We start from the raw sequence: 27052 nt of genomic DNA, 5'->3' as shown, positions 1-27052 counted from the left end.
ATAGATAGATAGATAGATAGATTATAGAAAAAGGTAAAATGGAAGGAATAAGCTTGGCTTTTTAATAGCTCTCTAGTGGATAGATTGATAGAGAGATAGTCAGATATATAGATAGATTGATAGAGAGATAGTCAGATATATAGATAGATAGATAGATGGATAGATATATAGATTTATAGTTAGTACCTTGGGATTTTTAATTAAATCTGAATTGAGCTCCATGACGTATTGTTTGGGTAAGGTAAAAATACTTCTCCATTTTTCTCTTCCAGTTTCTTCAGACATTTTACAATAGATTCATAGAAATATATTTTTATTGTAGAAAAAAATTCTGGAAAATAATAATAATGCATCAGTTTTGATTTCGAACCACACTGAGTCATACTAGAGGAACAAATGAGGGAGAGAGAAAAAAATAGGGAGAAAGACAGAGAGAGAGAAACAGAAAGAGGGAAGGAGAGCAAGAGACAGAGAGAAAGAAAGAGAGAGATAGAGAGAGCGAAGGAGGGAGAGAGATAGAGAAGAAGATAGATAGAAAAAGGGGAGGGGGGAGAGAGAGACAGAGAGAAAGAAATAAAGAGAAAAAATGAGAGAGAAAAAAATAAGAGTGCAACCCATTACCATTAAGTTAGGATTTCAGACACAGATTGTCTTTCAATCAAAGTGTTGGTTGTCTGTTGGATATTACTCACTATATATATATCCTATAATAAGCATTAGAGTATCGCATACCTTATAAGCGGATAATTGTCTGCTGATAATCAAATGATCCTTTCTAAGCTGCTGCTCCCCTAGCGCATCAATAGACTTCGTTGAGAATGTGCAAAAATAGCCTAAAAACCTTTCGAAAACTTAAATCTAAATTCAACATGTCCTAAAAACATCCGAGGACCTTTGTACGTGAAGCTTCCAATAATTGAATAGTTCAGAAAATAGTTATCCATAAATATTAAGCTACAGACAAAAAAATCTTATGATCTCTTTAATAAAAAGTAGAACTATGTCTGTCTGTTTGAAGCTTAACCACTGATCCAATTTGGGTTCTTCTCTTCAGAATATTACAGCTAATATAGTCCTGCGATGGTTTTCAGCTATTCCTTCCGTAACGGGTAGCTCTTTTCGTTAATTTAGACATGTTAGAATTGTCCTAATTAATCGATTACAAACTTTGTATGATGATTCCTATAACAGTTAGGTACAATATACAAAGAGTAGCAACTTTATAATCGTTACCAGAAAGTCCGTACGTCCATTTAATTTTTATTTTTAAAAATGTTGTCATCCTTGTTAAAAAGGTAAATATTTACATTTTTCAAAAAATTGACAGAATGCGCAAATAATGTGAAAATGCCGCTAAATTGCTTTACAAAAGAATAATAAATAGTAGCTAAATTTTCTCCCAACTTATTTTCCTATTTTTTAAACTCAAGATTTGTCTTATAGATCGACTAAGACCAAAACTGAACCTTTCTCCGCCTCTCTGTCGTATTTTTTATTGTCAGAGAGGGTGGAATTGTCCTCCCGCTGATTGTATAAAAATTATTTGTCCGCCTTAATGAATAAGAAGTATATATTTAGAGAAGAAACATATCAGCATTTTCAGCAGTTTTTGAAATATTTTTTAACATAGAGAAAAACATTTTGTTATTTTTACATTAACATCAAAGGAGAAATATACTTTTAGAGGGTGAATCTATCCTAAAAGATTCTTAGGGAAACTTTGTCTAAATAATTTTAGACCAAAAACATAGATGAAATTAAAACTAATACTAATTTTATAATAATCGCATAGCTTCATAGAGAGGTTTTTTTACGATTAGTAAAATGAAAAATTATTATAATTAATTCTATTTTTGTTTTCCCAAGTTTAGAACTGGTTTCAATTCAGCAGAAATAAATTAGATTTGTTTTCGTATATATCATAATTTCGTGATTGGTAGTACGCAGTAAAGGTAGTAAATAGCTCAAAACCATCCCAAGACATTTATAAAGGTTCTCTGAAAAGTACAATCCTTTCGGTCCAGTAATTTCAATAAACCTTAACTCTTTAGGTTTTAGGATTAATCTATACAATAATTTGTCTAAGTTTGTAAACAAACAGACGAATTCGGGGGTAGAGGGGGGAAAGGGGAATATTATTTTGGTGGGGAAAGGAAAATGGAAAGGGAAGACATTAGGGATTAGGTAGGAGGATCTTAACTAAGACCGCCCCTTTTTTTCTACCTCTGTATATACATAATATTTGGGGGCGTGGATGTTTTCTAAGGCGGTTAAGGAGGTGGAGGGGAGGTTTTTATATAGCTTTATGGTTATGGGGGGTGTGTCGCTTGGAAGGGGTGTGGCATTAGTTTTTAATACCTGTTTATTTAGTAATAGTTTGTTTGTAATTGTATAAGATTTAATGTGTGATGTGATACTTTATCAAATTTAAAATTGTTGTGTTTTTTTTAAAGTGCTCTTTACGTTATTACATTTATTTGAATTAATATTAATCTGTAAATTCAAAATTTAAATAATCTGTAATTTAAAAATCTACGAAACTTAAATTTAAAAATCTTTTAATTTTTGTCACGAAAAAAATCTTTGAAATTTAAATTGGAAAATCCTCCAAAACTTTTCAACAAAAATCTTTGAATTTGTATATTTTTATAAAGTTAAGCTCCACATTTAATTTTTGTGTTTTTTTATGTATAAATGTATAATTCAAGTCATGTTAGAGAATTGTATTATTGTCTCTATAAATCATTATTATTCATGATTAAAAGGTCGGGTTAGACTAATTAATGACACGTAGTAAGCTTTTTTGTGATCTGTAGCAAATGATCTCGCGAACCACTGAACCGATATGGTTCTCCTTTACAACGGAGCTTCTTATAAGTCCAGGGGGAAGGTTTATAACTATTTAGGAAGAGGGAATCTCCACCTTTCCAAGGTAAATCGCCCTAGAAATAAATTACCCCACTTCCCAATTTATTTTCTTAATACCTACTAAAATCGAAAATGGATGGGGGGAGGGGTGTCTTTCCCATTACGCCAGAAGTGCTTTTAGCTTCTAGGCCTGGGAGGTCAGTAAACTAGCCTAAAACCACCCCTGACAATTATAGAGCTCGCATTTTACGAGATCTTAGGTAAGCTATAGAATAAAAAAAAACCTAACTCTTTATATATAAAGTAGTAGTAATTCTTTTTGTCTTAAGCTAAATATCTTGGATAATGTTGTTCACATTTGAGGGAAGCTCTGTAAATGTCTTGGGATAGTTTTAGGCTATTTACTGACATCCACCACCATCACTTCTTTTATGTTTAAGTTGTCATCATACCTATTTTTTCAGAATGATTTTATAAAATGTTTTAAATCAATCATAAGATTGTATCAATAAAAAGAAATAAAAATGTTGCGAAGAAGTGGAGATGTCATTACAATGTTTGATGTTAAAGGAAGATACTTAGATAGGTACCAACGTTAACTTAATGAAATGACGAATCAAATTTCAACTCAAGTCCTCAAAGTTGTTTAGCCAACAATTAAAAAAACGGCATTATAAAATTTTGGAGACTAGTGTAGTGTAATAAACAATTTAATTTCTTGGTTTCTATCTTAACTCTATCCTTATATAAAAAGTAACAGGATGTCTTTCTGTGTGTGTACCGAAGAAACTCGTTAACAACCGCTGAACCGAAATGGTTCTCCTCTACAATGTAGCTTCTCAAGGTCCTTACAAAGGTAACATGGTGTCTCTAGGTCGACCTGTGTGTACCGCAGGATCTCGCTGCCCTCTGAACCGATATGGCTTTCCTTTATATTTAAGTGGAGCTAGGCTTCTAATAGCTAAAGTCCTTGGAAGGTTTATAGCTACTTTGAGTGAGAGTGCCACCACCCTCCCGAGAAAAATCACCCATCCTTACACACTTTCTTTAAGTGCCCCTAGAGACCTCTAGGGACGTAGCCGTTAGCTTATTATATAATAATAGAATGCTTGTCTGTTTATACACTACTAGCGGCTTCGTCCCTGAGCTCTTCATTTAAAGGGGCAAAAAGGGCAGAAAAATAGCATAAAACTATCCTAAGACCTAAATCTAAAATAGCCTAAAGCATCACGGGACCTATGTGAAACTATTGAGATCTTAAGCTTACATAAAAAAAAATGTTTGTCTTGCCAGTCAGGATCTTAAAAAAGTACCCAAAGTTTTTAAATTTCAACGAATTGTAACCGTGTTGGGTATTGTCCTTTGAATTGATTAACACTACTAGATTATAAAAAAACACAAGAATGCTAACATCCATAAAAGCAAAGCACAGAAACGGTAAGACAAACGGACATTATCACTTGTATTTTGTCACAACTGAATAAGTAGAATGTAAATGTATAAGAGTCGAAGCAAAAATATAAGTAAATTTGTTGAATATGCAAAGTTTAAAATCGATAGGACAATTCTAATATGCCTAAATTAATGAAAAAAAGCTATCCGTTACAGACGTACGGACGTCGGACTGACCCTAATTATAGAAAAGCTTCGCTTTTAAAATCATTTAGGTACTTAATAAAAGTACCCAAAAACTAACCAATGAACACGTCAACAAAACTTTGGGTACCAGCATGATTTACAGTCCAATTTTTGCTTACCTCCCGGTCCTATACGACCCAAACGCCCCATCCTACTCAGCACACACACTATATATCTCAGCTCCTATATGAGCTAGATGTTTAAAATATTGTATGTAATTTACTAAAGATTTTAAAACTACCTATATAAAAGACGGATCCATAATTTTTAGTAGCGAAGCTACTCTATAATCCCAAATTTCCGTCCGTCATACATAAAACGGGTCAAACATGATTTTCTCAGTTCCTATTGAAGATATGTGGCTGAAATTTTTTGCCAACATTCCCATCACTAAGGAACTTTATTAACTCTAAAACATCCATGGCGTACAGACTGCTTTTAGCAGGTTTTTGGCTATTTTTATATTTTTCACATTTTCCCCCATATCTTCGGTGGTTTTGGTTTGATTTTCATTTTTTTGAGATAATGATACCTATTGAATAAAGGGAGGAGTAGGTTGCGCTAAATATCCGTAAAGTTGTGAGTTTTAAGGCTTAAAAATAGTAGTAGAACGATAATATTCACTAAATATGTGTATTTCTTATTGAAAAGAACTAGCTATAGACAAAAAAATCAAAGTTAACATAAATTTTTGTCGTTCTACTACTGTTTTTAACTTATAACACATAACCTTTACGGATTTTACCAGAAACCTACCCCTCTCTTTTTATCGTTCTGCTACTATTTTTAAAAGCGAAGCTTTTCTATAATTAGGGTCGGTCCGTCCGTACGTCCGTCCGTACGTCCGTCCGTCCGTCCGTAACGGATAGCTTTTTTCGTTAATTTAGGCATGTTAGAATTGTCCTATCGATTTCAAACTTTGCATGATGATTCCTGTAGTAGTTTGGTACGATTTAGAAAGCGTAGCAACTCTATAATCATCACCAAAATGTCCGTACGTCAATTTTAAACATGTTGATTTTTTAACTTTTTTTAACAACAATTTTTTTGTGATCTAATCATCCGATTGATCTGATTTTTGGTATACTAATTCATAGGACAACAAAGCACAATATTATGAGCGAAGCAACTCTATAATCAAGTCCTAAAAATGTAAGTATGTCCATAAACATTATTCTGTATCAAGCAGTTTTTCAACAATTTTACTTACAATTTTGCTTCGACATTTATACATTTATATTCTGATTATTCAGTTCTGAGTCTGACACTATACAAGTGTTTGTGTCCGTTTGTCCTACCGTTTCAGTGCTTCGCTTTTATGGATGTTGTCATCCTTGTTAATTTAAAACTCACAACCTTTACGTATTTTTACTCCCCTTTCCCGGACTTTGTTTGCAAATTTTAATTTTTTTTTCTGTGTTTAGGAATCTATCCGAACTTTTGACTTCTGGTAAATTTTCTGATCTCACCATCGTCACTTCTGATAATCAAAATATCAAGGTAATCATTGATTTCTGGGACTATCTGGTATTATAAGGAGCGAAGCTTTTATATGGTTAAGGTCTTTCTGTCCGTTACTGTATGTTAACAGAAAAGCAACTCCATATAATGTCTGTCTGTATGTCTGACCTAAATATTCTTAGGAAAGCGTCATTTTCTCAGCTTCTATTGTAGATACACGACTGAAATTTGATGTGAAGATTTTCTATACCATTAAGCATCTAGTAGCTATCACTTTGTCCGTTAGTCTGTCGTTCATGATGCAAAAGATAATTATATTTATGAAATTTTTGTGTTTTTAAAGTTTGGGTCTTGGAAAGAAAACGAAGTTGCGGGTTTTGTTGTATTTTTCACAGTAGCTTTTGAAAGGTTAGTTTAGGTTATGTAAATGTTAATGATTGCCCCGCAGTGTTATAAAGTATGCCCTGCAGGACTAGAGCCCCTTGCAGGGGTTAGAAATAGGAGAAAAGCTACTGTGAAAATACGACCAAACCCACAACTTCGTTTTCTTTCTTTGATCATAAAGTTTTTTATGACCATGAACATCTAGTTTGGCGTATATCTGGACCAAATCTTGTTACCTAGTTAAGTGCATGATTTCGCTGCCAAACGTCCTGAAAAAAACCATCTCTTACATTGAACGACCTTTTTCTGGAAGTTCTAATTTTTAGTAGAGAATCTTTTCTATTAGCATAATTAAGTATAAAACATATATGGAGGTCGGACTGCTTTTAGACTTTAGCTACTTTTATAATTTTATCTTTAGTGTTTTTAGTCGCATTTTCAAAACTATAGAATCAAAATGAAAATTTTGGTGTTTTGTAAAATCATTATTTTAATTTAAGTGTCACTGTCTGGTGCTGGCTGCAGTTTCTAAATATATTAAAATAATTCTCAGGTTAGTTTTTTCATTATTGCTTCGAAACCGCTGAATTAAAACTTGTTCTCAGCCATACTAAAACAATATGTATAGCATCTTATTATATTCAGTGTTCTAGGAATATAAAAATGTACAATCATAAAATTAAAACAATTTTTTAAATCGTGCCTTCGGCATCTCGAATTAAAAAAAAATTGTTACCTATTAATCTGTTAATTCTATATTTGTTTATCCACGGAAAGCTGTTTATAATACGATGCGTTAAATAACTATGAACATTGAACAACAAAGCTTTTTTACAATTATAATAGGTCCGTATATCTTTAAAGGTTAGATCGTTCTTTTCGTTAATTTAGGCATGTTAGAAATGTCCTATCAATTTCAAATTTGCATGATAATTGCTGTAACTATTTGGAAAAAGTAGCAACTTTATAATCTTTCCCAGAAAGTCTGAACGTTTGTATAAAACATGTTGATTTTTAACAATTAATCACTTTAACTTTTTGTATGATATACCTACCTAATAATCTTATTCATCTGAATTTTGGTATTTTTGACCTATATAATTTTTATGTTATTATCTGCGGAAAGCTGTCTATAATACGATGCGGTAATTAAACATTCTTGGCCCTAGGGACCTCGAAAACACTGGTCTCTCCACTCAAATAAAACAGGAAAATAGGTTTAAACTGTATAGATAGGTTGTTATACCTTCTGGGGTAAAGAATCTATTCCTGGGCCATTCTTATTATTCTCATTATTAGTGTTGTGGAGCCGGGAGCCGTGGAGCCGCCATATTTTGCTGAGGCCGGAGCCGTAATTTTCGTTAAAAAACGGCTCCGGCTCCAGACTAGATAAATAAAGAGATTTTTTATAAATTATAATTTGGTATTTCTGTTTTGTCATGTGCAAATTGCCCCTTTTAAGTTTTCCAAGTCCATTTTTATCAAAAATTGAACTTTTAACACCTTCAAAAGTCAAAAATAGACGTGGGGAAAAAAATATGTTGAGTTTTTTCTTGATTTTAGGTCGGAGCCGGAGCTGCCATCATCACAGACGGCTCCGCGGAGCCGGAGCTGCACCAAAATCAAGCGGCTCCGCAACGCTGCTCATTATTTTAAATAAGCTATCTATGTATCTATCTATTTTTCTAGCTATCTATCTATATCTATTTTAGAGCTGTAGAGAGAGATGGTGATCAAAGTATAATCCTCCATTTTCCAGATTTTAATTTCAAACTTATCCATGCATTTTTACAGCTTAGTTATACAGGTACTAGCCCCTAGAGGCAGCCTCTTGTGCACCCCTGTCCTGGATAAAATGTTTATTTAAAAAAACATGCGCATTCTTTTTTTTTCATTTCCTGATAAATTTTTGTCCCCCAATTCCAAAAATATCTTCTCCGAAATCCTAGCTGTTCTATAAGATCTCCAAAAATGCAAATTACTTTTGGCACTGATTTTTCAATATTTTTAAAAAAAACTAATAAGAAATTTTGTTCAAAACATGTTTTATTGAACAGTAAAAAGGATTTAACACAACTTAGATTATACATTCCTTGAATGCCAATAAGACTTTACAGAATCAATAAAAATACCTGTCATTTTGACCTTTATTAAATGTTAAACATAGCCATATTAGGTTTTAAACAGAAAAGACATTGAAGGATCAGTTTTTTCAGACCTGACTATGAAAAAAAAGTTGTAGAACTCTTCTAGTAGTAAACCCTTATATAAAATATAGGTTTCAAGCCAGTTTCAGGTTCCAGGTATGATCCTGCAGGTCTCCAGAAATCATGAAAAGCCTCCTGTGACCACAATTTCTGACTTAGAGACTTCAAATTTTAAAATTAAGCTATTCTTACATGTCTACATAACGTATTAAGATACATTTTCCCACAACTGCGGTGGCTGTCAGCTGCCAAGTACAGCTGCTGCCGCCGAAACTTATGTTTTGATATTTCTAATATAAAATTTACATAAAGAAAATTGTTTTTCTAGCTTCAAAAATGAGAAAATAAGAATTTTAGAAAAGGACCTGAAAACAAAGGTTGTTAAATGAAAGGGTGAAGGAAGCAAAAATTGACTTTAACTTACTTAAATTCAGTATCAAACAGTGGACATGCCCTCTAGCCCTAATGGGAGCTGAGATAAAGGGGGACCTACAAGGCCATTGCCAGAAGTTTGTTGGAATATGGAGTCCTGTCATCTCAGAGAAAAGCTGGAAAAAGTAACAAAGATCACAGAATCAAGCTCTCAAACTCATTACTGGCAACCTTAGGATGGCCTTAGAACAACTTATACATCAATAAACAAAAAATTTACTAATCAAAGAACATTTCCTAATGAAATCAAAACAGTACCTATTGACTGGTTATCAACCTTACCATCAAGGATACTAAAAAAGTTCACAGACTACTTGGTAGTAGAGATTATCTGAGTAAAAATAAAATAAAAAAATTCAATGATTTTCTTCATTTTTTTTTGACAGGAAGGACTGATATTAGTTGGTCTAAACATACCAACAAACCAATGAGGACAGAATTATTTAGATGAAAATTTAAACCCATTAATCACTGATGTGACAGTTATTTACCGTTAACCTTTAACAGTTGGGTCCCTTGCAGTACCTTTATTGGTTGAGGGGAGAGGGTGCATTCAATCTCCCCCCCCCCCCTATTATCTCAGCTCCTATTACGGCTAGAGGGCTGAAAATTTGTGTGCATGATCCCTGTTTGATAAGGAATTTCTTATTTTTGAAGCTAGAAATACAATTTTTTGAGAAAACGTTTATCTTTAAGTAAATTTTATATTAGAAATCTCAAAATGTAAGTTTCAGCAAGTGCAGCAGTACTTGGCAGCTGAGAGCCACTGCAGTTGGCAGGAAAATGGATCTTAATACGTTATGTAGACATGTAAGAAAAGCCTAGTTTTAAAATTTAAAGTCTCTAAGTCAAAAATTGCTGTCACAGGAGTCTTTTCAAGATTTCTGTAGACCTGCAGGATTATACCTGGAACCTGAAATTGACTTGAAACCTATATTTTATAGAAAGGTTTACTACTAGAGGAGTTCTACAACTTTATATTTCTTAAACAAGTCCGAAAAACTGCTACTTTAATGTCTTTTCTGGTTAAAACCTAAAATGGCTATGTTTAACAGTAAATAACAGTCAAAATGGCAGGTATTTTTTTTATTGATTCTGATAGGTCTTGTTGGCATTCAAGGAATGTATAATCTAAGATGTGTTAAACCCTTTTTGATGTTCACTAAAAGATGTTTTGAACAAAATTTCTTATTAGTTTATTGAAAAACATTGAAAAATCAGTGCCAAAAGTAATTTGCATTTTTGGAGATCTTATAGAACAGCTAGGATTTCGGGAAAGATATTTTTGGAATTGGGGGACAAAAATCTATCAGGAAATGAAAAAAACTGAATGCGCATGTTTTTTTAAATAAACATTTTATCCAGGACAGGGGTGTGTGGCACTAGAAATGTTGTTTTTTTATATTTTTAAAATCTAATTTGATTGGTGATTGTGAATAATTCAGGGAGGTAGAGGACATTGTGCTGTTTATTACACAAGTCCCCAAAGTCTTATAATAACGTTTTCTTATTCATTGACTTTAAGTTTACAACCTTGGTGACTTTTAACGAATTTTGATTGGTTGGTCATTTAGTTATGTGTCCAAACGTTTCAACCACTAATTTTAATCTAATTGAGGGGTAATTTTGTGGATCATCATTTGGAATGTAAATCATTTAATCGGCCATTGTCTTATCCCTTCAGATCCCTGCAAGATTGTTTATGTTCAGTTCAGTTCAGCATTCCATCGGTGATGGTCACACATATTTTAGTGTCCACGTAAATCTACTTTCTTCCCCATCACCCCCCCAATATGGCTGAAGTGAATCACCCCCTTTCTTAACTTACCGCAAACCGCACCAAATTGTACTCACCGTACATTTACCTAGCTTGCCTGCCAGCACCACACATCGCAGACCAATAGGATCACAGATATAACCACGTGATACATAAAGCTAGAAAACTATTGGCTATAGGTCCAGCCAACCATAGTGAGCATTAAATCACGTGACAACTCCAGACTGGTGATTGGTCAATTAAACAATAAAGAACGAACAATTGTGAACACGTGCACCAAGTGAACACGTGCACCAAGTTAAAGTGCATCAGTTTAAATACTACCGATAAACACACAAGTGAATTTCACAAGCTACAGGCCAATTTTCTGTCTATTTTATTTTTTAATTAAAGTGAAAATAAATTAAATTTTTACATAATCTCACTTATCTTTCAGAACCAATCACCGAAATGGCGGAATCGGAGACAAGTGACAAAATTAAGGACATAGTTTTCCAATATGCCAACCGCTCCAATGGCAATATTGGAGCCACAGTGCTCGTCAACATCCTATCTAAGATTATGAAAGGTGAAAACAACTTTAACACCTCAGACCAGCTCGATAGAATCAAGAAGATTGAAGATGACCTGGAATTATTCAAGCAAGGAGGCGGAGACAATCAGGAGAAGATCCAAGCAATCCAGGACAGCATCGACAACCTGAAGAGCTCAATCCAAAAGTCCGACTTAGCACTGAAGACCAAGGTAGATGAAATGATTATCCACTACGACAATAGAGTGGAGAAATTAGAGCAACTCTCCACCTTACAGATCCTACAGATCAACGAACGCGAACGGAGAGACCGATCTTTTTCGATCAAGGTTCACAACTACGCAGACTATTCAACATCTGGCCAGCCGCTAGTGCAACATATTTTCGATAAACTGCTGAAACCTTGCCTTATGGATGCCAACAAGCACGGAGAACTAGATGAAGTCCCTGATTCCTGGATGCAATGCATAGAATACGGCCACCCATTAGGCAATAACAGGGACACAACAGCTCCACGCAATTTTATAATCCGGCTACGCTCAAGATACTACCTGGACGCAATCTTGAAGCACAAGAGAGCTCATGTGGATGGCCTCAACGAGCAGAATCTCTCCACCAGCAAATCATACGCAGAATCAGTCCCGTCTGGCAAGCTCTATCCATGCAGGATAGGTATAGATACCACTGCCCTTGACAGAGATGTACTGTCCTGGCTCTGCCGACACAATGAGGTACACCGAGCATACCTGAGAGGTCAACGCATCGTATTTAGCCTCAGAAACAAACAGCAGCAATTTTTCACCGTTCAGAACCCATACGGTCGCACACTCAAGGAGCTTATCTCTCCGGTGATTGATGAGAAGAAGTGGATAAGATCCAAGAATAAACAGAGCCCTTTCGCACAACCAGCCTACATTAATGGTCGTTCTAATGAAAGGCACCTGCTTGATATGCTAAACCCAACGAAACAGAATCCCCTGCTAATGGATGAGGAAGACGACCTAACTGAGGAAGTCATCATAGATGGAGTGACAAATATCGAGGATACAGACAACAGCAGGAAAGCACCGGCGGCTAATAAGAAGAGGAAACATGCGTTCACACCGCTCAAACTGTTCGATGAAAACAACAGAAGCCCAGCCGTGAAGCAGCTGAAATTCAACACTCCCCTTCAGAACAGATTCGGAATACTACCCCCAGAAATTACGCTGGATGCAGAGGACTCAATTATACGTCAGCTACCACAGGGTGGACCACTGAAACAAAGAATTAATGAAACGAAGGAGAAGATTAATATGGATACGGCTAGCTTATCGGACAAGATGGTAGACAATGCTATGGTGAGTGAGATAGCTCTCACCCTCATCGAGAGTGAAATGTCCGACCTAAAGAAGAAAAAGGATTCGAGAACTTCCTCTGCAGAGAATACTAGAAACACCTCCAGGAATGTATCCCCGTCCATCGATACAGCGATCAATGATACCTCGACAGAGGCCATCGAAGATGAGGAACCGAAGAAGCAGAGGAAGCCGCGAACATGCCGCAGCTCACAGCAAACCACTGGTAACTGATTAACCACTCGCGGTTCACTAACAGTTGGAACTGCGACACATTACCTGATTAACCACCCGCGGTTTTACTAACAGGTCACTTATACACCTGACTAACCACCCGCGGTTTATTAACAGGTCACATACATACCTGACTAACCACCCGCGGTTTATTAACAGGTTACTACTCAACTGAATAACCACCCGCGGTTAAATAACAGCACCCGGCTATTCTCATTATCATGCATTTAGTGCTAAGTTAAAATAAATGCGGGCAAATCTTCATAACATTAGGCCACCCGCGGCAAGTCATATCCACCCGCGGATTAGTAATGCGGGTACTATAAATTATAAATCATAAACTAAGAACCCCAGGCCACCCGCGGCAAGTTTTGATCATGGCAGCATTATGTCATTATGTCATATGAACACTAGGCCACCTGCGGCGAGTTAGGTCCACCTGCGGCCCATATAATCAAGCAGGTCCAATCGGCAAGTTTTTACTTAAATATAATATAGTTTCTTTAGTAATCATAGTATTTAATAATGTATATCATTTAAATGTAACACAGTAATATTCGTTCCATTTTCTTTATTACCGGTCGATACTAGTGAATATTAATTAATATCGCATACTTTGTAAAAGTCTAGCTAACACAAATGAGCTCTTAAATTACATAAAGGGTGTTAATATTTACGTCTACAATATTTAGTTGCATTGGCACTTCTTTTGCCTCTAGCGAATTAAGAGCTAATGATTTACACTGTTTACATACACCCCAGCAAATAAGTAATATTTTTTCACGCTTTTCTTTTCTTTTCCTTTTTACAAATCGTACTACTTACTGTTCGACATAATTACTTTATTAAATTGTATTTTACTAACTCATATAGTTGATTTCTTTTCTTTACATAATCGAATAGTTTTGGCTGACATAATTATTGTATTGATTTGCATTTTGTTATTTTGTTAAATCGTTTAATGTCTAAAGTTTTAATTGATATAAAAATATTTACTCGAACATATTTTTGCTTCTAATCACGTAGATTTTGAAACCCAGCAATAAATTATATAAATCACAAACGGTAAACTTTAAGATCTTTATAATCTAAACTGATATACTCTTTTTTGCACTACTGCTATTTGATATGATTTAAATTGTCTATGTTTATTTTATCTCCTTTTTCATATGATAGTATTAATTAAGACTGTATCCAATATATTAGGTACCTAAGCGGATATTTTAAGACTTTAAAAATCTTTGATTGAAAGAGGGGATCACACTCAGTCAGCTTGGGGGGGGGGGGGAGGGTAGAGTCCGAGGAGACTGAGATGCAATTTGACCATTTTACCAGACCCAAAGTGGTTCCCTTGGGGGGGGGACCGGGGGCGGGAGGGAGGGGGAGGGGGTGGACCAACAGGGAAACATGCTTGGTCGGCCACGGTGTCAATAACATTAAGGTGTGTAGTATATTCGATTTCGAAATAAGATTTAAGACATTACAATCTGATGGAGGATGAAATAGTAGCTAATAATAACAATAATGATGATGATATTAATGTATTGAGAGAAACGGTTCGTGCCGAGGTTAGGGCCATTAATGTCGACGATAATAACGTAGCAAATCTACATCAATTAATTAATAGGAGCATTCTTGAACTTAATGAAGACTTAAGATTAGATTTGAAATGTCAAGTTCTTTACGGCAACAATTACTTAGAGTTTGTCGAGGATTTTAATTTACCTTCATGCGATTATTATAGTGAAGAATCTATTAAAAACTTTATGAATTCTACAAACACAAAATACTTGTCTACTTTTTCTATTAATATTCAGTCCATCTTGAGCAAGTATAACGACATTTCATTATTCATAGACAACTTAAACTCAGGGAAGTCTAAAGTAAATATCTTAGCAATGCAAGAAATATGGCACTCGGTAGACCTAACATTTAACGGATATCAATATTTTAAGAAAAATAGGACGTTAGGAAGTGGAGGAGGAGTAGGCTTTTTAATAAGTAAGGGCATAGCTGTTACAGTAATGAACGATGAAGAATTTTTTAGTGATCGAATATATGAATGCATAACCCTAAACATCACTATAAGTAATCAGAAATTTATATTACTCAATATTTACCGTCCCCCAAATACACCAGGCATAACTAGGAATGCAGCCATTAACGATTTTTTGGAAATACTGGAAGCACATTTAGATTTTTTGAGTAATCATAATATACCAATAATTATATTTTCGGATTTTAATATAAACCTTTTTAAATTAAACCAACCTAATTCCGAAGCCAGTTCATTATTTAATAGCTTAATATCAAATGCATTTATCCCAACAATAAGTAAGGCCACTAGGGTAACAAATAATACCTTTTCATTAATTGATAATATAGCCTGCAAAGACATCATAGGAAAAGTAGATTTATGCGGAATAATACCAACCAATATTTCAGATCATTACATGTTAGTAAACCTAATCCAACTAAAAAACCCTCCAAAGAATTCGCATAAATCTTCTTCTCACTCTAAAAGAACTTTCAATGCTGAAAATCTAGAAAAATTTAGGACAGAGCTAGCGATTACCGACTGGAGAGAAGTGATGAATGAAAAGACAGACGTAGACAGAGCATACACAATATTTATTGAAAAATTTTTGAGTATTATGAATAAAAACATTCCTTTAAAACCAGTTAACAACAGAGAGCGCAACACACCGATAAACCAACATATGGACAAAGAGTTAAGAAAATGTAGGTTGAAAAAAAGACAATTATTTTTAGCAAGTAAAAATTCATTAGAGGACGCAGAAAGATATAGAAGTTATAGGAACAATTTTAACAGGGCTAATAGGAAGGCAAAAAAGTTACACTATAGAGAAAGAATACTCGATGCGGGTGGAAATTCTAAAAAGCTTTGGGACGTATTAAAGGATACAATGGGGACCAGTAAGAAGGATACACGGATAGAGTACATTGAAACCGAGGGTACTAAAATTTATAAGGACATTGAAATAGCAAACAAGTTTAATGAATACCTAGCGAATATTGGTCGTAATCTCACTCCACTGCTACCCAAAATTAATAGTAGCACTTTCCATAACTACCTACCTCCCCCGGCGGAAAATAGTTTTTTTATAAGACCAATAACCGAAAGGTTTTTATTAGAACTAATAGGAAACATGAAGCATAAAAAAAGCTCTGATGACAACGATGTCAGTATATACCTAGTCAACTTTGTAAGAATAACTATAATTAGACCGCTTTTGCATATAATAAACCTTAGCTTTGAAACAGGCAAGATGCCTGATAAGCAAAAGGTCACAAGGACTATATTAATCCATAAGAGCGGACCATTTTTCTTACTCGATAATTATCGAGGTGTCTCATTAATAAATAGTTTTTCAAAAATTCAAGAAAAATGTGTATATATACAATTAATGGACTTTCTACAACAGCAAAGATTCTTTAATAAATTACAGTATGGATTCCGACCAGGCAGGTCAACTTATCATGCCATTTTACATCTAGTCAACAAAATTACAGCGTGTCTTGCATCTGGGAGAATCGCCATGGTGGTTCTTCTAGATGTAAGAAAATGTTTTGATATGTTAGATCGTAGTATTCTTTTAAAAAAACTTGAAAATCTGGGGGTTAGAGGACATGCACTAAAATGGTTCGAGAGCTACTTTAAGGACAGACGCCAAAAAGTCTTTTACAAAGGAATAAATTCAAATAACACTGTAACGATTGACTGGGGAGTTTTACAGGGGTCAATATTGGGCGTTTTGCTTTTCTTAATTTATATAAACGATATTAATGCATGCTCGGAAACATTATTAAGCTATTTATTTGCAGATGATAATTGTGCATTTTTAGAAAGCGATAATTTAACGAATCTTATTAATTTAGCGAACACAGAATTACCTAAATTATTAGCTTGGTACAGTAATAATAAACTCCTCCTCCACCCGAAAAAAACTAAAATATTAATCTTTGGACTTCCCAGAAATGATCGTTTTTTAACTAACATAGACCTAGGTCTTTTAAATGAATTCCCGGTTTATTTCGATATGAATGATGAAGGGCAAAATTCCCCTGAGAAAATTACCAAATTAACGCTAACCCCGAATGAAAATGAAAAATTTTGTAGACACCTTGGAATTTTAATTGATAATAAGCTGACTTATAAATATCATCTTGACAACTTAAGGATAAGGATAAGTAAAATTATATTCTCAATGAAAATGATGAAAAATTTATTACACAAACGCCATTTAATTTTAATATATAACGCATACTTGAAATCTTTATTAGACTATTGTTCCCCATTATTCGTAGGAATTCCAGAAAGTTATATTAAACCTATTATGAATCTACAAAAAAAGGCAGTAAGAATAATATGCAGAAAAGAGAACAGGGCCCATACTAAGGATTTATTTATTGACTTGCAAATACTCCCCTTCAAGAAATTAATACTATACAACACTGCCAGATTCATGTACCTTTATAAAAACAAAAAGGTACCAGCAACTTTTGACAATACCTGGAAACTAAATAGAGACATCAGAAATAGAGAGTTAAGGAATGATAACGATTATCATGTTCAATTTACAAACCGTTCCTATTTGAAAGCATTACCGCTCTACCGATTCCCAGTAATCTGGAATAATTTACCAGCCGAAATTAAATCCATAGAGAACAAGAACGAATTTAACAGGAAAGTGTTCTTGCATTTATTATTAAGATAGGAAAATGGCTGCGCAATTTTATCATATATAATGCTTCATTTTAATTTTAGTTGTAAATTGTAATTACAAGGTCAAGCAAAGCATTGTTATGGAAAATTAACTGACATCATAGAGTAGATGCACACGATATAGATATGTGTGTACTTTTTCTTTTTTCTTTAATTTAAATTAAATTCACACAGTGAAAATTGACGCAATCGCAATTACCTCATATATTACGTAGTTTATTTAAACTCTTAGGCTGCAGTTCATAAATTGCTAACGGCAGCGACACCTTTACCAATTAAAACTTAAAAAGTTGTTTACGCAAACACTTTATATTTCGTCGAACAGGTTACGTAACGCCAAATTTTTCTCAGCCGATTTAAATACTTATTAACAGCAAACAAAAATTTTCTCTTCTTTTTTCAAACGAACAAGTTTAATTATAGAGCAGCTTTGGATCTATCTATCCAACAAGTTAAGTTCAACAATTTCATCTAGTCGCAGACGTAAACAATCTATAATTTAATTATTAAATCGAATCTTTCATGGTGCTAAAACACTTAATAACAGTGGACTAAGTATAATTATAGAATAGCTTTGGATCTATCTAACCAAAAAAGATAAATATTGTGGAATGACTAGTTTTTAGCCGAATGAGTCTTTATTAATATCATTGTTCGTTTTATTATTCATATAGGAGTATTCAAATTAGTTTAATCATTCTTGTACATAATAGGATGGTGAATATATATATTTATTTGTTTTTATATGTTAAATAAACTAATCCAGAATTTCGACGCTTGGCTCGCGTCGCTCCTCGTGTTCTGACTCGGAATCCTCTTCGAAGGTGGGGCCGTCGGAGTTCTCGGATTCAGCACGGGAGGCGGCGTCGTCTCCAGCGGCATCGTCTCCAGCTTCGCCAACATCGGACCTAGCTCCGGCGGATCCAGCCTCTGACTCGGAATCCATGGACCAGTCATCATAGACCTGGCCATCTAGGCCGGGCTCGCTGTCACTGATCTCAATGGTCGACTCGAGGTCCAGCACAATATCATACGCAGAGGTAGCCATTAAGACTGCCTCCTTGTAATCATTGCACTGAGCCTCGAGGACCGACAACTCATGTTGGTTGTCCTCACGCGAACGGTCGACAGTAGGCATTGCATCGCCTAACAGGCGGTGCAGCCGAATACCTTCGTCGACAAGTCTGAGTGACTCGCGGTTGGGAATCTCTTGCAGACCTGCGCGAAAAGCTAGCCTACACGCATCGCGGAAGCTAGTGCGCAGGCCCTTCCCAAAATAATACCAGTCAGCAATTTCACTTGAGTAAACTATCGGCGGAGCTGGCAGAGGATCTGGAACCGCAAATGGAACGGGGCCGCCAACCTCGGGTTCGGGAGAGGGAGCCAAGACCTCCTCTACAGCGTCAATCAACAGCCGCAGGTTGCTATGATCAACCATGACAGAAAAACTTATTATTTAACTTATCGGCAGATTTAAAAGTACACGTAACTTGATGGTAATCGTATGAACACCGGAAGAGCAATGATTAGTTAACAAGAAAGTCGCAATTAAATAGAATTAATCATGTCACGTGACATGTCCCGGCAAGCCTTTACAAATAGGTCTAATTTACCCCCATTTTTCATATTAAATAATAATAAACAAAGACAAAAAACCGGCCGGGTCAAAAATCAAAATTGCGCAAAGGCAGCTTCCTCCCCCAATGTCAGTCTTTTTTCTCCACCCCCTTTTATCATTACCACCCGGGTCAACCATTTTTCAAGACGACACTTTCGGCTTCTTTGACCTCACTGACACCTCTAGTGAATATTTAGTTTTGTTGTCAAAGGGATAAAGGGGAAGGGATGCTAGGGACGGATTTCCCGGGAACCTAGCAACAACAACAACGCACGCCTATATCATATGGGTCGTATGCTTGTCAATTACATTGTTGTATGTAAAACGAATGCGTGTGTTCATGTTTATGTGTATGTTTCTGTGTTTGTGTGTAGACAATAGCCTCACTGGCCACCCAAAGCTCCTTAGCCTCCCCAATTTGCACGTTTCCTGCTCTACCCCAATATTAATATTAATATCATCATACTACCCAAAATATTCTAAATTCCTGGAAATGTTAAAGGTTAAATTGAAATTCAACGAATTTTTCTACACATATCTTCCAATTTTTAAATATCTTTTACAAAAATCTAGCCCAAGGTCAAATTTTTTCTTCACTCTTTGCTTTAGTCTCCACAAAAACTTCAATATTCTAATAATCTTAAAAATGTCTTAACGATGCCTTGAATTTAGAGATCGAATCACCACTACACAATTTACAATTTAATTAAATTAATTTTATTGACACTGTGGGTCATGACTCGGTCATTTCTACATGACCGAGCCAAATATAACCAACGATTTCACTAGGAACCCCACCTCCAAACCCCCCCCCCCCCCCCGTCAACCCACCAATGGGAAACCAACGGTCATATGGTCACACCGTGTTCTTTGACGCTTGGATCTGGTGCACGTCGCCTTTTTCAGGATAAGGACAGCACGGTGTGTGGACTAACCAAATGGCATGTCGGTCCTATGGACCATAATCACAGCAGTGATTGGTGTGATATTGATATATTATCACAACCACGACATCCCCTATAGGCAACCAGTAGATGCATGATATATGGATGCAATTATACTTTAAATATAACTTATAAACTTAACTGTAAATTGTAATAGTATTTTTGTAAACGGATAGAATAACAACACGCACAGTGTTTTTACTCGATCCGTATAGCCACATGGCTATTTTCCATTGTAATCATTGTATTCTTCTGTTTTTCCGAAATAAATTATTATTATTATGTAGACTTTGTCGGAGGACATTGGATAGTTATTTATTGGGTCGTATTATAGACAGCTTTCCGCGGATATTAAAATGAAAATTATGATATTAAAACTGGATTTTATGATTTTTATTTTAATATTCGTAAAAAATTGTCTATAATATGTTGCTATACGTGATTTCTCACTATGAATGAATGAACTGGTTCTAATACACCGGATATTAATTGGTTTCGAATCCATTAAATAGTTATTTATCGCATCATATTATAGACAGCTTTCCGCGAATATTAAAATAAAATATTATTTTTATCTAATATTAGAACTGGTATTAACTGGTTATAATTTTTATTTTGATATTCATAGAAATTTGTCTATAATACGTTGCTATACATGATTTTTTGACTGAACAGGTTTTAATCCACTGGATATTAATCGGTTTCAAAGCTATACCTACTGGGGAAAAAAATTATTTTTCTCAACCCGCTCGTTGTCGGGTAGGTGATAGGTTCGAATCTCGACCCGACACCACGTCATAACTAAAGACGTTAAAAATGGTTCCTGCTGCTGCTATGTCAGGTGCACGACATAAATAATTAGAGCAATGGGGAATGCCAATCTGTAGAGATACAATTAGTAGTTGAAACGTTTGGAAACTAAACTTAATGAACCAACCAATCCAAATTCCCCAATGTTGTTGGGCCAACGAATAAGAAAACGTTATTGTAAAACTTGGGGACTAGTGTAATAAACACCCCAATGTCCCCTCCCTCCCTGTTTATATTTTAAATTGCGATCATGTTCAAACTTTTTCACCAATTAAATATTGTTTAGGTACAGCAAGTTTATCTCAAAGTTTGAGACAAGAATTCCAACATCTCCTCAATATTCTAGGAAAATATATTTTTAAAATAAAAATAAAGTACCCAAAAGTAACCAATAAATAAAACTTGGTGGAATTATGAAGAATGTGAACTTATTTAATCTCTAAAAATTCCATCTGTCTATCTTAAATAGGAGTCTAAAAAATACCGAAAACTAAAAAAAATCTAGGAATCGATCCAGCACCCTAACCAAAAAGCATATCTTAATCAAACTTGGTGGAATTATAAAGAATGAGACCTTATTTAATTCCTAAAAATTTCAGCCGTCTATCTTGAATAGGAGTTGAGAAAATATATTATTTGTGTGAAGGTGTTGAGGTGAAAGACATTGATTTTCTTACTCTCAACAAAACTAAGAATCCAAGAAGAATTATTCAAAAGGAAATCAACCAGTATTGTTGTATTTGACGTCCAAGCTTTCTATTTTTAGGGGGAGGGGGGTGCACAAAACTTAATAAGGGGCAATTCGAGTTGGGGAGAGGGGGGGGGGGGTGGTGGGTAAATAGCGCGCGAAGCTTCCTGCTTCCTGAAATGTTTATTGCCCTTGAGATAAAATTTAAATTCACTAGTTACCGAGGTTTTACATTTAAATTTAACAACTTTGGGGACTAATATTGTATTTAGATTTTTTGTTTCATTAAGTTGAGTTTCCAAGATTTTCATTTCGTAATTGTAATCTACAGAAGGGGTAATTTTATGTATAATCATTGGTGATGTATATCAATTTATAGGCTCTTGTCTTATCCCTTTAGTTCCCTGAATATCAGTATTGTTGTTGTTCTCTCATGTTCAGAGAGAAGATACAACCCAGGAATCTAAAGGGATAAGACAATGGCCCATAAATTAATGTACATCATCAATTATGATACACAAAATTACCCCTTCAGTAGATTAAAATTAGTGGTTAAAACGTTTGAACACTAAACATAATGAAACTATCAATAAAAGTCCTTAAAGTTGTAAAGCTTACGAATAAGAAAACGTTATTATAAAACTTTTGGGGACTACTGTAATAAACAGCCCATTGTTCCCTATCGCTCTGGATACAACCATTTGTAGGAAATATTGATTGATTGATTGTCCTCAGACTGTATTCAAACCTGAAACTACGGGGGGAGGAGGAGGGGGCTCCCTAAATCCCCCTACGACCAGATATTTACCCATCAAAGGTTCAGTTCTGTTTGATATACTAGCGGCTATGCCCCTAGCATCTAGAGGGCCTACAAAAATGGCTTAAAACCGCCCCAAGGTTGAATTATGATAATGGATTAGACTAAAATCATCACAGGACCTATACTTACAATAGAATAACTTAATATAGAGTAGTTATTGAGATCTTAAACTTCAGACTACTAAATATGATATGGTTTACGAGTATGACCGACAAATCGACGGACAAAGTAAGATTTATAAAGAATGTTTATTAGTTTCTTTAAAATAAAAAAAAACCAGCATTTTACTCATAACTTTCCGGACGGACTGACGGATAGACTGACATACAGACAGACAAGGTGAATTCTCGTCAGGAAGGGAGGGGACACTGGGCTGTTTATTATACTAGTCCCCAAAAAATAATATTTTCTTATTATTTGGCTTCACAATTTTAGGGACTTTTTAAATTTTGATTAGTTGGTTAATTAAGTTGGGTTTCCAAACGTTTCAACTACCAATAAGTAATCTACAGCAGAGATAATTTTGTGTATCATCATTATGCATATACATTATTTTAATTGCTATTGTCTTTTCCCTTTAGATACCTGATTATAGTACTACTAATGAAACAGATTTGCGGACAGACGGACGTTAAAACTGACAGACAGATGGACGAACAGACGGACATACAAAGTGAATTATAAAACAGAATTGGCCCCACTAGCACCTGTTGTTTCTCTGATCCCCATGTCCAAAGCAAGACAATTACTCAATGAACCAACCAGAGTTAAAGGTAATTTTTTTGCCTACAATTACTCGATTTGTCCGTCCGTCAAATGTGAATTTCTTGGTTGTTACATAAGATAGACGGATAAATTTTTTTGTGAATATTCCGGTTTATTTGAATTTTTTTGTGAATATTTCGGTTTTTTAAAGAAAAAAAATGGGGGTAAAAACTATTGTTTTTAAATGAGACCAAGACCATTGGAAAGATCTTGGAAAAGTCTAACAGGTCCTTAAAGGACGTTATCCTAAGACTTTGGGAAGTTTGTCAAAATTGATCTCAAAAACGGCACATACTTCGTCGTGCCTTGATGCAAAGTCGGTATAGCATTTTTAAGCTTCAAAAAAAAATCGATGACGTATTGATTTTATTACAGCATGCCCAAAAGGTAAAAGTTGCTAAATGTAATAAAGAGCATGCACAAAAATTTTTATGAAGATGGGTCAATTTTTTCTACCAAAAAAATAAATTTTCCGAAGTACGCGAAATTTGACTTTTTTCTCTCGAAAATTTCACTTTTTTATGTAAAATTGAAAAAGTATAAAAAGGCCGAAACCGAGTTCGCCCCGCTTCAGAAAAGGTCAATTTGTAAACAAACCATACAAGCTTTTTTTTAAGTTTTAAGCGGAAATGGATAGCCCATTAGATGCTTATTAAGTCCTCTGCAGACGTCTAAGCTCTAGCTCTAACCAGTTCTTGTACAACTTATACTTTTTCCGACCCTAAAAAAAATCGAAAATATAGGTACTTTTCATGTAGGCAATTTAATAAGGAACAAAATTTTTTTTTTCTGTCAGTCTATTAGAACATGGAAAAAATGTCATTTAATGAAAGTATGTAAAAAATTACCGACTTCGCCTCGACACAGAGATCGCCCCGCCTTACCCTAATGATTTTAATTAACATATAATCTTTAACTTACTTTGTCTGTCGGTCTGTCCGTAATGCTCTAGGAAGGGTTTTTATTCAATAACTCAATTTGTCTGTCTGTTCATCTTTGAGGATTACTTTGTTGCTATATGAGATAGGCGGCTGACATTTTTTATTAAGATATTACCTACTCAATGAGGTTCTAACTTTTAGCTCACTTTTCAACCTAGAATTTTCATCTACAAAAGGAATTATTTTGTTTCCAGTATGGTTTCGAAACCAATCCATATTCGCTGGATTAGAACTGGTTCTTAGCCATACTGAAATATCATGTGTATTATCGTTTTACAGACAATTTTCTATGAATGATAAAATGAAAATCATAGAATTGATACCTAACATTTTTTTACCCAAAGTTTTTGGTCCCTCGGGGCTAACAAAACTTTTAATCTTATAATTTTCCATTTCAATACCCGAGGAAAGCTGTCTACAATACAATACCTAGATAGCTATTTAATTATTATCATTGAGGATGTACATTAATATATCGGTCATTGTCTACCTGTATACCTAGCATGTATTGTAGACAATTTTCCGATATCAAAATAATAAAAATTTCTAAAACAGTTTTGTTAGCCTCGAGAGGCTAACTATGATACGATGCAAAAACTATCTCCCGTGCTGACTATTTTGTCCCTTGTGTCCAACTAATAGGCGGAATTAAATGTCGTCTTAAACTGTTTTTAACCTATTTTTAAAACATATATCACAAATATACTATGACACCAGTAGAATTAAATTGCAGAGCCTAAATTTGAATTAAGTCCCCAATAAACTTTTTTGAGGGGATTTAAAAATTAATTTTTACTGTTGCTGTGGTCCTTTTGGATCAGAGCAAAAGGTTTTTTTTATTTGGGTAAAATTCGTAGCTTTTAGAGTGTTTTGCTTCATATATATAGTATTCTGGTATAGAGTAAAATTAGGCCTTTTGATTTCATCTAAATTAATTCATTAAAAACTTAATTCTTTACAATATATCAATGAATTAACATTATCGTGCTTGTTTTCCATCACTTATTTAAAACACAAAAAAATTGGCTGTAAAGGGTTAAATAGTGTAAGATGACAACAAACGTTTACGCAATACAACAAATTTTTTTTTGTCACATATACAAATATGATAAAATATAAGATTATTCAAACTTATTTTTTAAAATATTTTTAAAAAGCATGTATCTTTTATGTGTATGGTTTTCATTCTTTTCATTTTAATTAAATAAAAATTATTTAACTACATTGGAAATAAGTCACTTTGTGAAAACACTCTTTTTTGAATTGTAAAAAACTGAAATGAAACAAGACTTTTAATTGGTTCAGACTTCAGAATAATATGTTTTATTTTAATGTTAAATTTCTTCTATCTAAATTATTGTTTTAGGAAAAAATTGTTTGCATCAAACAGAGTAGAGTTTTTATTATTGTATTGATATAATCTGAATCACATCAAATTGTTCTGTAAGAAACAATTTAACCCCAAACTAAAAAATGCTTTTGCTTCCGTCAAAATGATCACAGCAACATATAAAATTGATTTTTAAATCCCCCCAAAAAAGTTTATTGGGGACTTAATTCAAATTTGGGCTCTGCAGTCTAATTCTACTGGTGTCATAGTATATTTTTGATATATGATAAAAAAATAGGTTAAAAACAGTTTAAACAAAGAAAATTCTGTTTAGGTGAAGATAGTAATGTTATTAGTGTAGAACAGCTGTCTGCAGAAGTCACCCTCACCAGGAGAATAAAACAAGAACCTTCGCCAGGTGAGCTCACTTTTCTTCACCAGAGATCAGTGGATTAGAACTGGATTCCAGCAATACTATCCACCTAATGTCCGCAGAAAGCTGTCTATGATACGATTCTATAAATAAGCATTTAAATCTTAGGGATCTAAATGATAAGACAATGGCCGATAATTTGATATACATCCCCAAAAATTACTATAAAAATAAACAACCTAAATCCTAATCAGTTCTGCCCAGGTAACCATAAATAGTTGACTATGGATCTGTCTACTTTGCCCAAAATATATTAAACAAAGGTATCCTGGATCCCTTTAAACTTATAGAACCTTGGTAGTATCAGTCTATCAATCTAGTTGTACCCAAATTTTTTAAAACAACGAATAAGAACCCGTGTTTTATAAGACAATTCTTGCTATGTATGAAATGATACAGAGAGAACAATGGGCTGTTTATAACACTAGTCCCCAAAATTTTATAATAACATTTTCTTATTGGTTTGCTTAGGTAATATCTTTAGGGACTAAAGTGAATTTTGATTGGTTGGTTTATAAGATGAGTGTTCAAACGTATCTACCACTAATTTTATGCTACAGAAAGGGCAATTTTGTGTATCATCATCGGGGATGTACATCAATTTATCGGCAATTGTCTTAGGTATCCCTTTAGATCCATGGGAATAATACCTAATATTTTTTTTCTTTTTCTAGAGCCAACAGCTGACCTCAACAATTTCGCACCAAAAATTAACATCAAGATGGAGCCAATATTGGAAATGGCGCCAATCACAATTAAGATGGAACCGACTGATGATAAACTAGCGCCACAACCGGCTACACTTGCGGAGAATTATGGAACTAATGACCTAAAGAAAGTTAAGATTAAGAAAGATACTGATAATGATGTTGCCACTGATATGAAACAGGAACAGGGGTGTTTAATATATTGTATACCTAATTATGTTTTACATTTTTAATGCTTTATTTCCATTTAAGGCTTGAAGAGACTCCAAAAATATGGTCTAAAAAATTGTGTCACCACATGGCCTTCAAAGCACAAAAATGTATAAACTCATGGATTCCCAAAACGATTAGAAACAATGTAAATAATCCTGTATTTGCG

At 34.4% G+C, this 27052-nt stretch overlaps 4 protein-coding genes across 6 annotated transcripts in view; 2 read left to right on the top strand and 2 right to left on the bottom strand.

The window, feature by feature from the left end:
* Positions 1-327, bottom strand: part of LOC145306817 (extended synaptotagmin-3-like) — a 38874-nt gene extending 38547 nt beyond the window's left edge. For both annotated transcript variants that reach the window (XM_080149111.1, XM_080149112.1), the window contains exon 1: positions 187-327. In XM_080149111.1, coding sequence (XP_080005237.1) covers positions 187-285 — 99 coding nt within the window. In that variant the 5' untranslated portion in view covers positions 286-327. The remainder of the gene's footprint in view (positions 1-186) is intronic.
* The window catches only part of LOC145307471 (uncharacterized), a 200207-nt gene that overhangs the window by 75373 nt on the left and 97782 nt on the right, over positions 1-27052 (bottom strand). The gene's annotated exons all lie outside the window — the stretch shown is intronic.
* Positions 2375-21733, top strand: LOC145306953 (BTB and MATH domain-containing protein 41-like). Its single transcript, XM_080149293.1, has 6 exons — positions 2375-3454; positions 5931-6006; positions 6852-6904; positions 8064-8158; positions 21276-21337; positions 21638-21733. Exons 1-6 carry the CDS (start codon positions 3393-3395, stop codon positions 21731-21733), a joined length of 444 nt encoding a protein of 147 aa, XP_080005419.1. The 5' UTR covers positions 2375-3392.
* Positions 22412-26921, top strand: LOC145307157 (uncharacterized). Its single transcript, XM_080149512.1, has 4 exons — positions 22412-22494; positions 23202-23270; positions 25868-25951; positions 26641-26921. Exons 2-4 carry the CDS (start codon positions 23225-23227, stop codon positions 26904-26906), a joined length of 396 nt encoding a protein of 131 aa, XP_080005638.1. The 5' UTR covers positions 22412-22494; positions 23202-23224; the 3' UTR covers positions 26907-26921.

Source organism: Acartia tonsa, chromosome 15 (genome assembly GCF_053477335.1).
Source record: "Acartia tonsa isolate MP-2025a chromosome 15, ASM5347733v1, whole genome shotgun sequence".
NCBI lineage: Eukaryota > Metazoa > Arthropoda > Copepoda > Calanoida > Acartiidae > Acartia > Acartia tonsa.
The sequence above is the reverse complement of the archived record's forward strand: the minus strand, read 5'-3'. Positions and strand labels throughout refer to the sequence as shown.

Excerpts from the sequence above, each read along its gene's own strand:
- LOC145306953 (XM_080149293.1), top strand. The coding sequence starts at position 3,393 with ATGTTGCGAAGAAGTGGAGATGTCATTACAATGTTTGATGTTAAAGGA. Across the intron at positions 6,007-6,851 it reads CTGATAATCAAAATATCAAG|TGTCACTGTCTGGTGCTGGC; the intron begins GTAATCATTGAT and ends TTTTAATTTAAG. Across the intron at positions 8,159-21,275 it reads TTTACAGCTTAGTTATACAG|GTACAGCAAGTTTATCTCAA; the intron begins GTACTAGCCCCT and ends AATATTGTTTAG.
- LOC145307157 (XM_080149512.1), top strand. The coding sequence starts at position 23,225 with ATGTCCAAAGCAAGACAATTACTCAATGAACCAACCAGAGTTAAAG. Across the intron at positions 23,271-25,867 it reads TGAACCAACCAGAGTTAAAG|GTGAAGATAGTAATGTTATT; the intron begins GTAATTTTTTTG and ends AATTCTGTTTAG. Across the intron at positions 25,952-26,640 it reads AAAACAAGAACCTTCGCCAG|AGCCAACAGCTGACCTCAAC; the intron begins GTGAGCTCACTT and ends TTCTTTTTCTAG.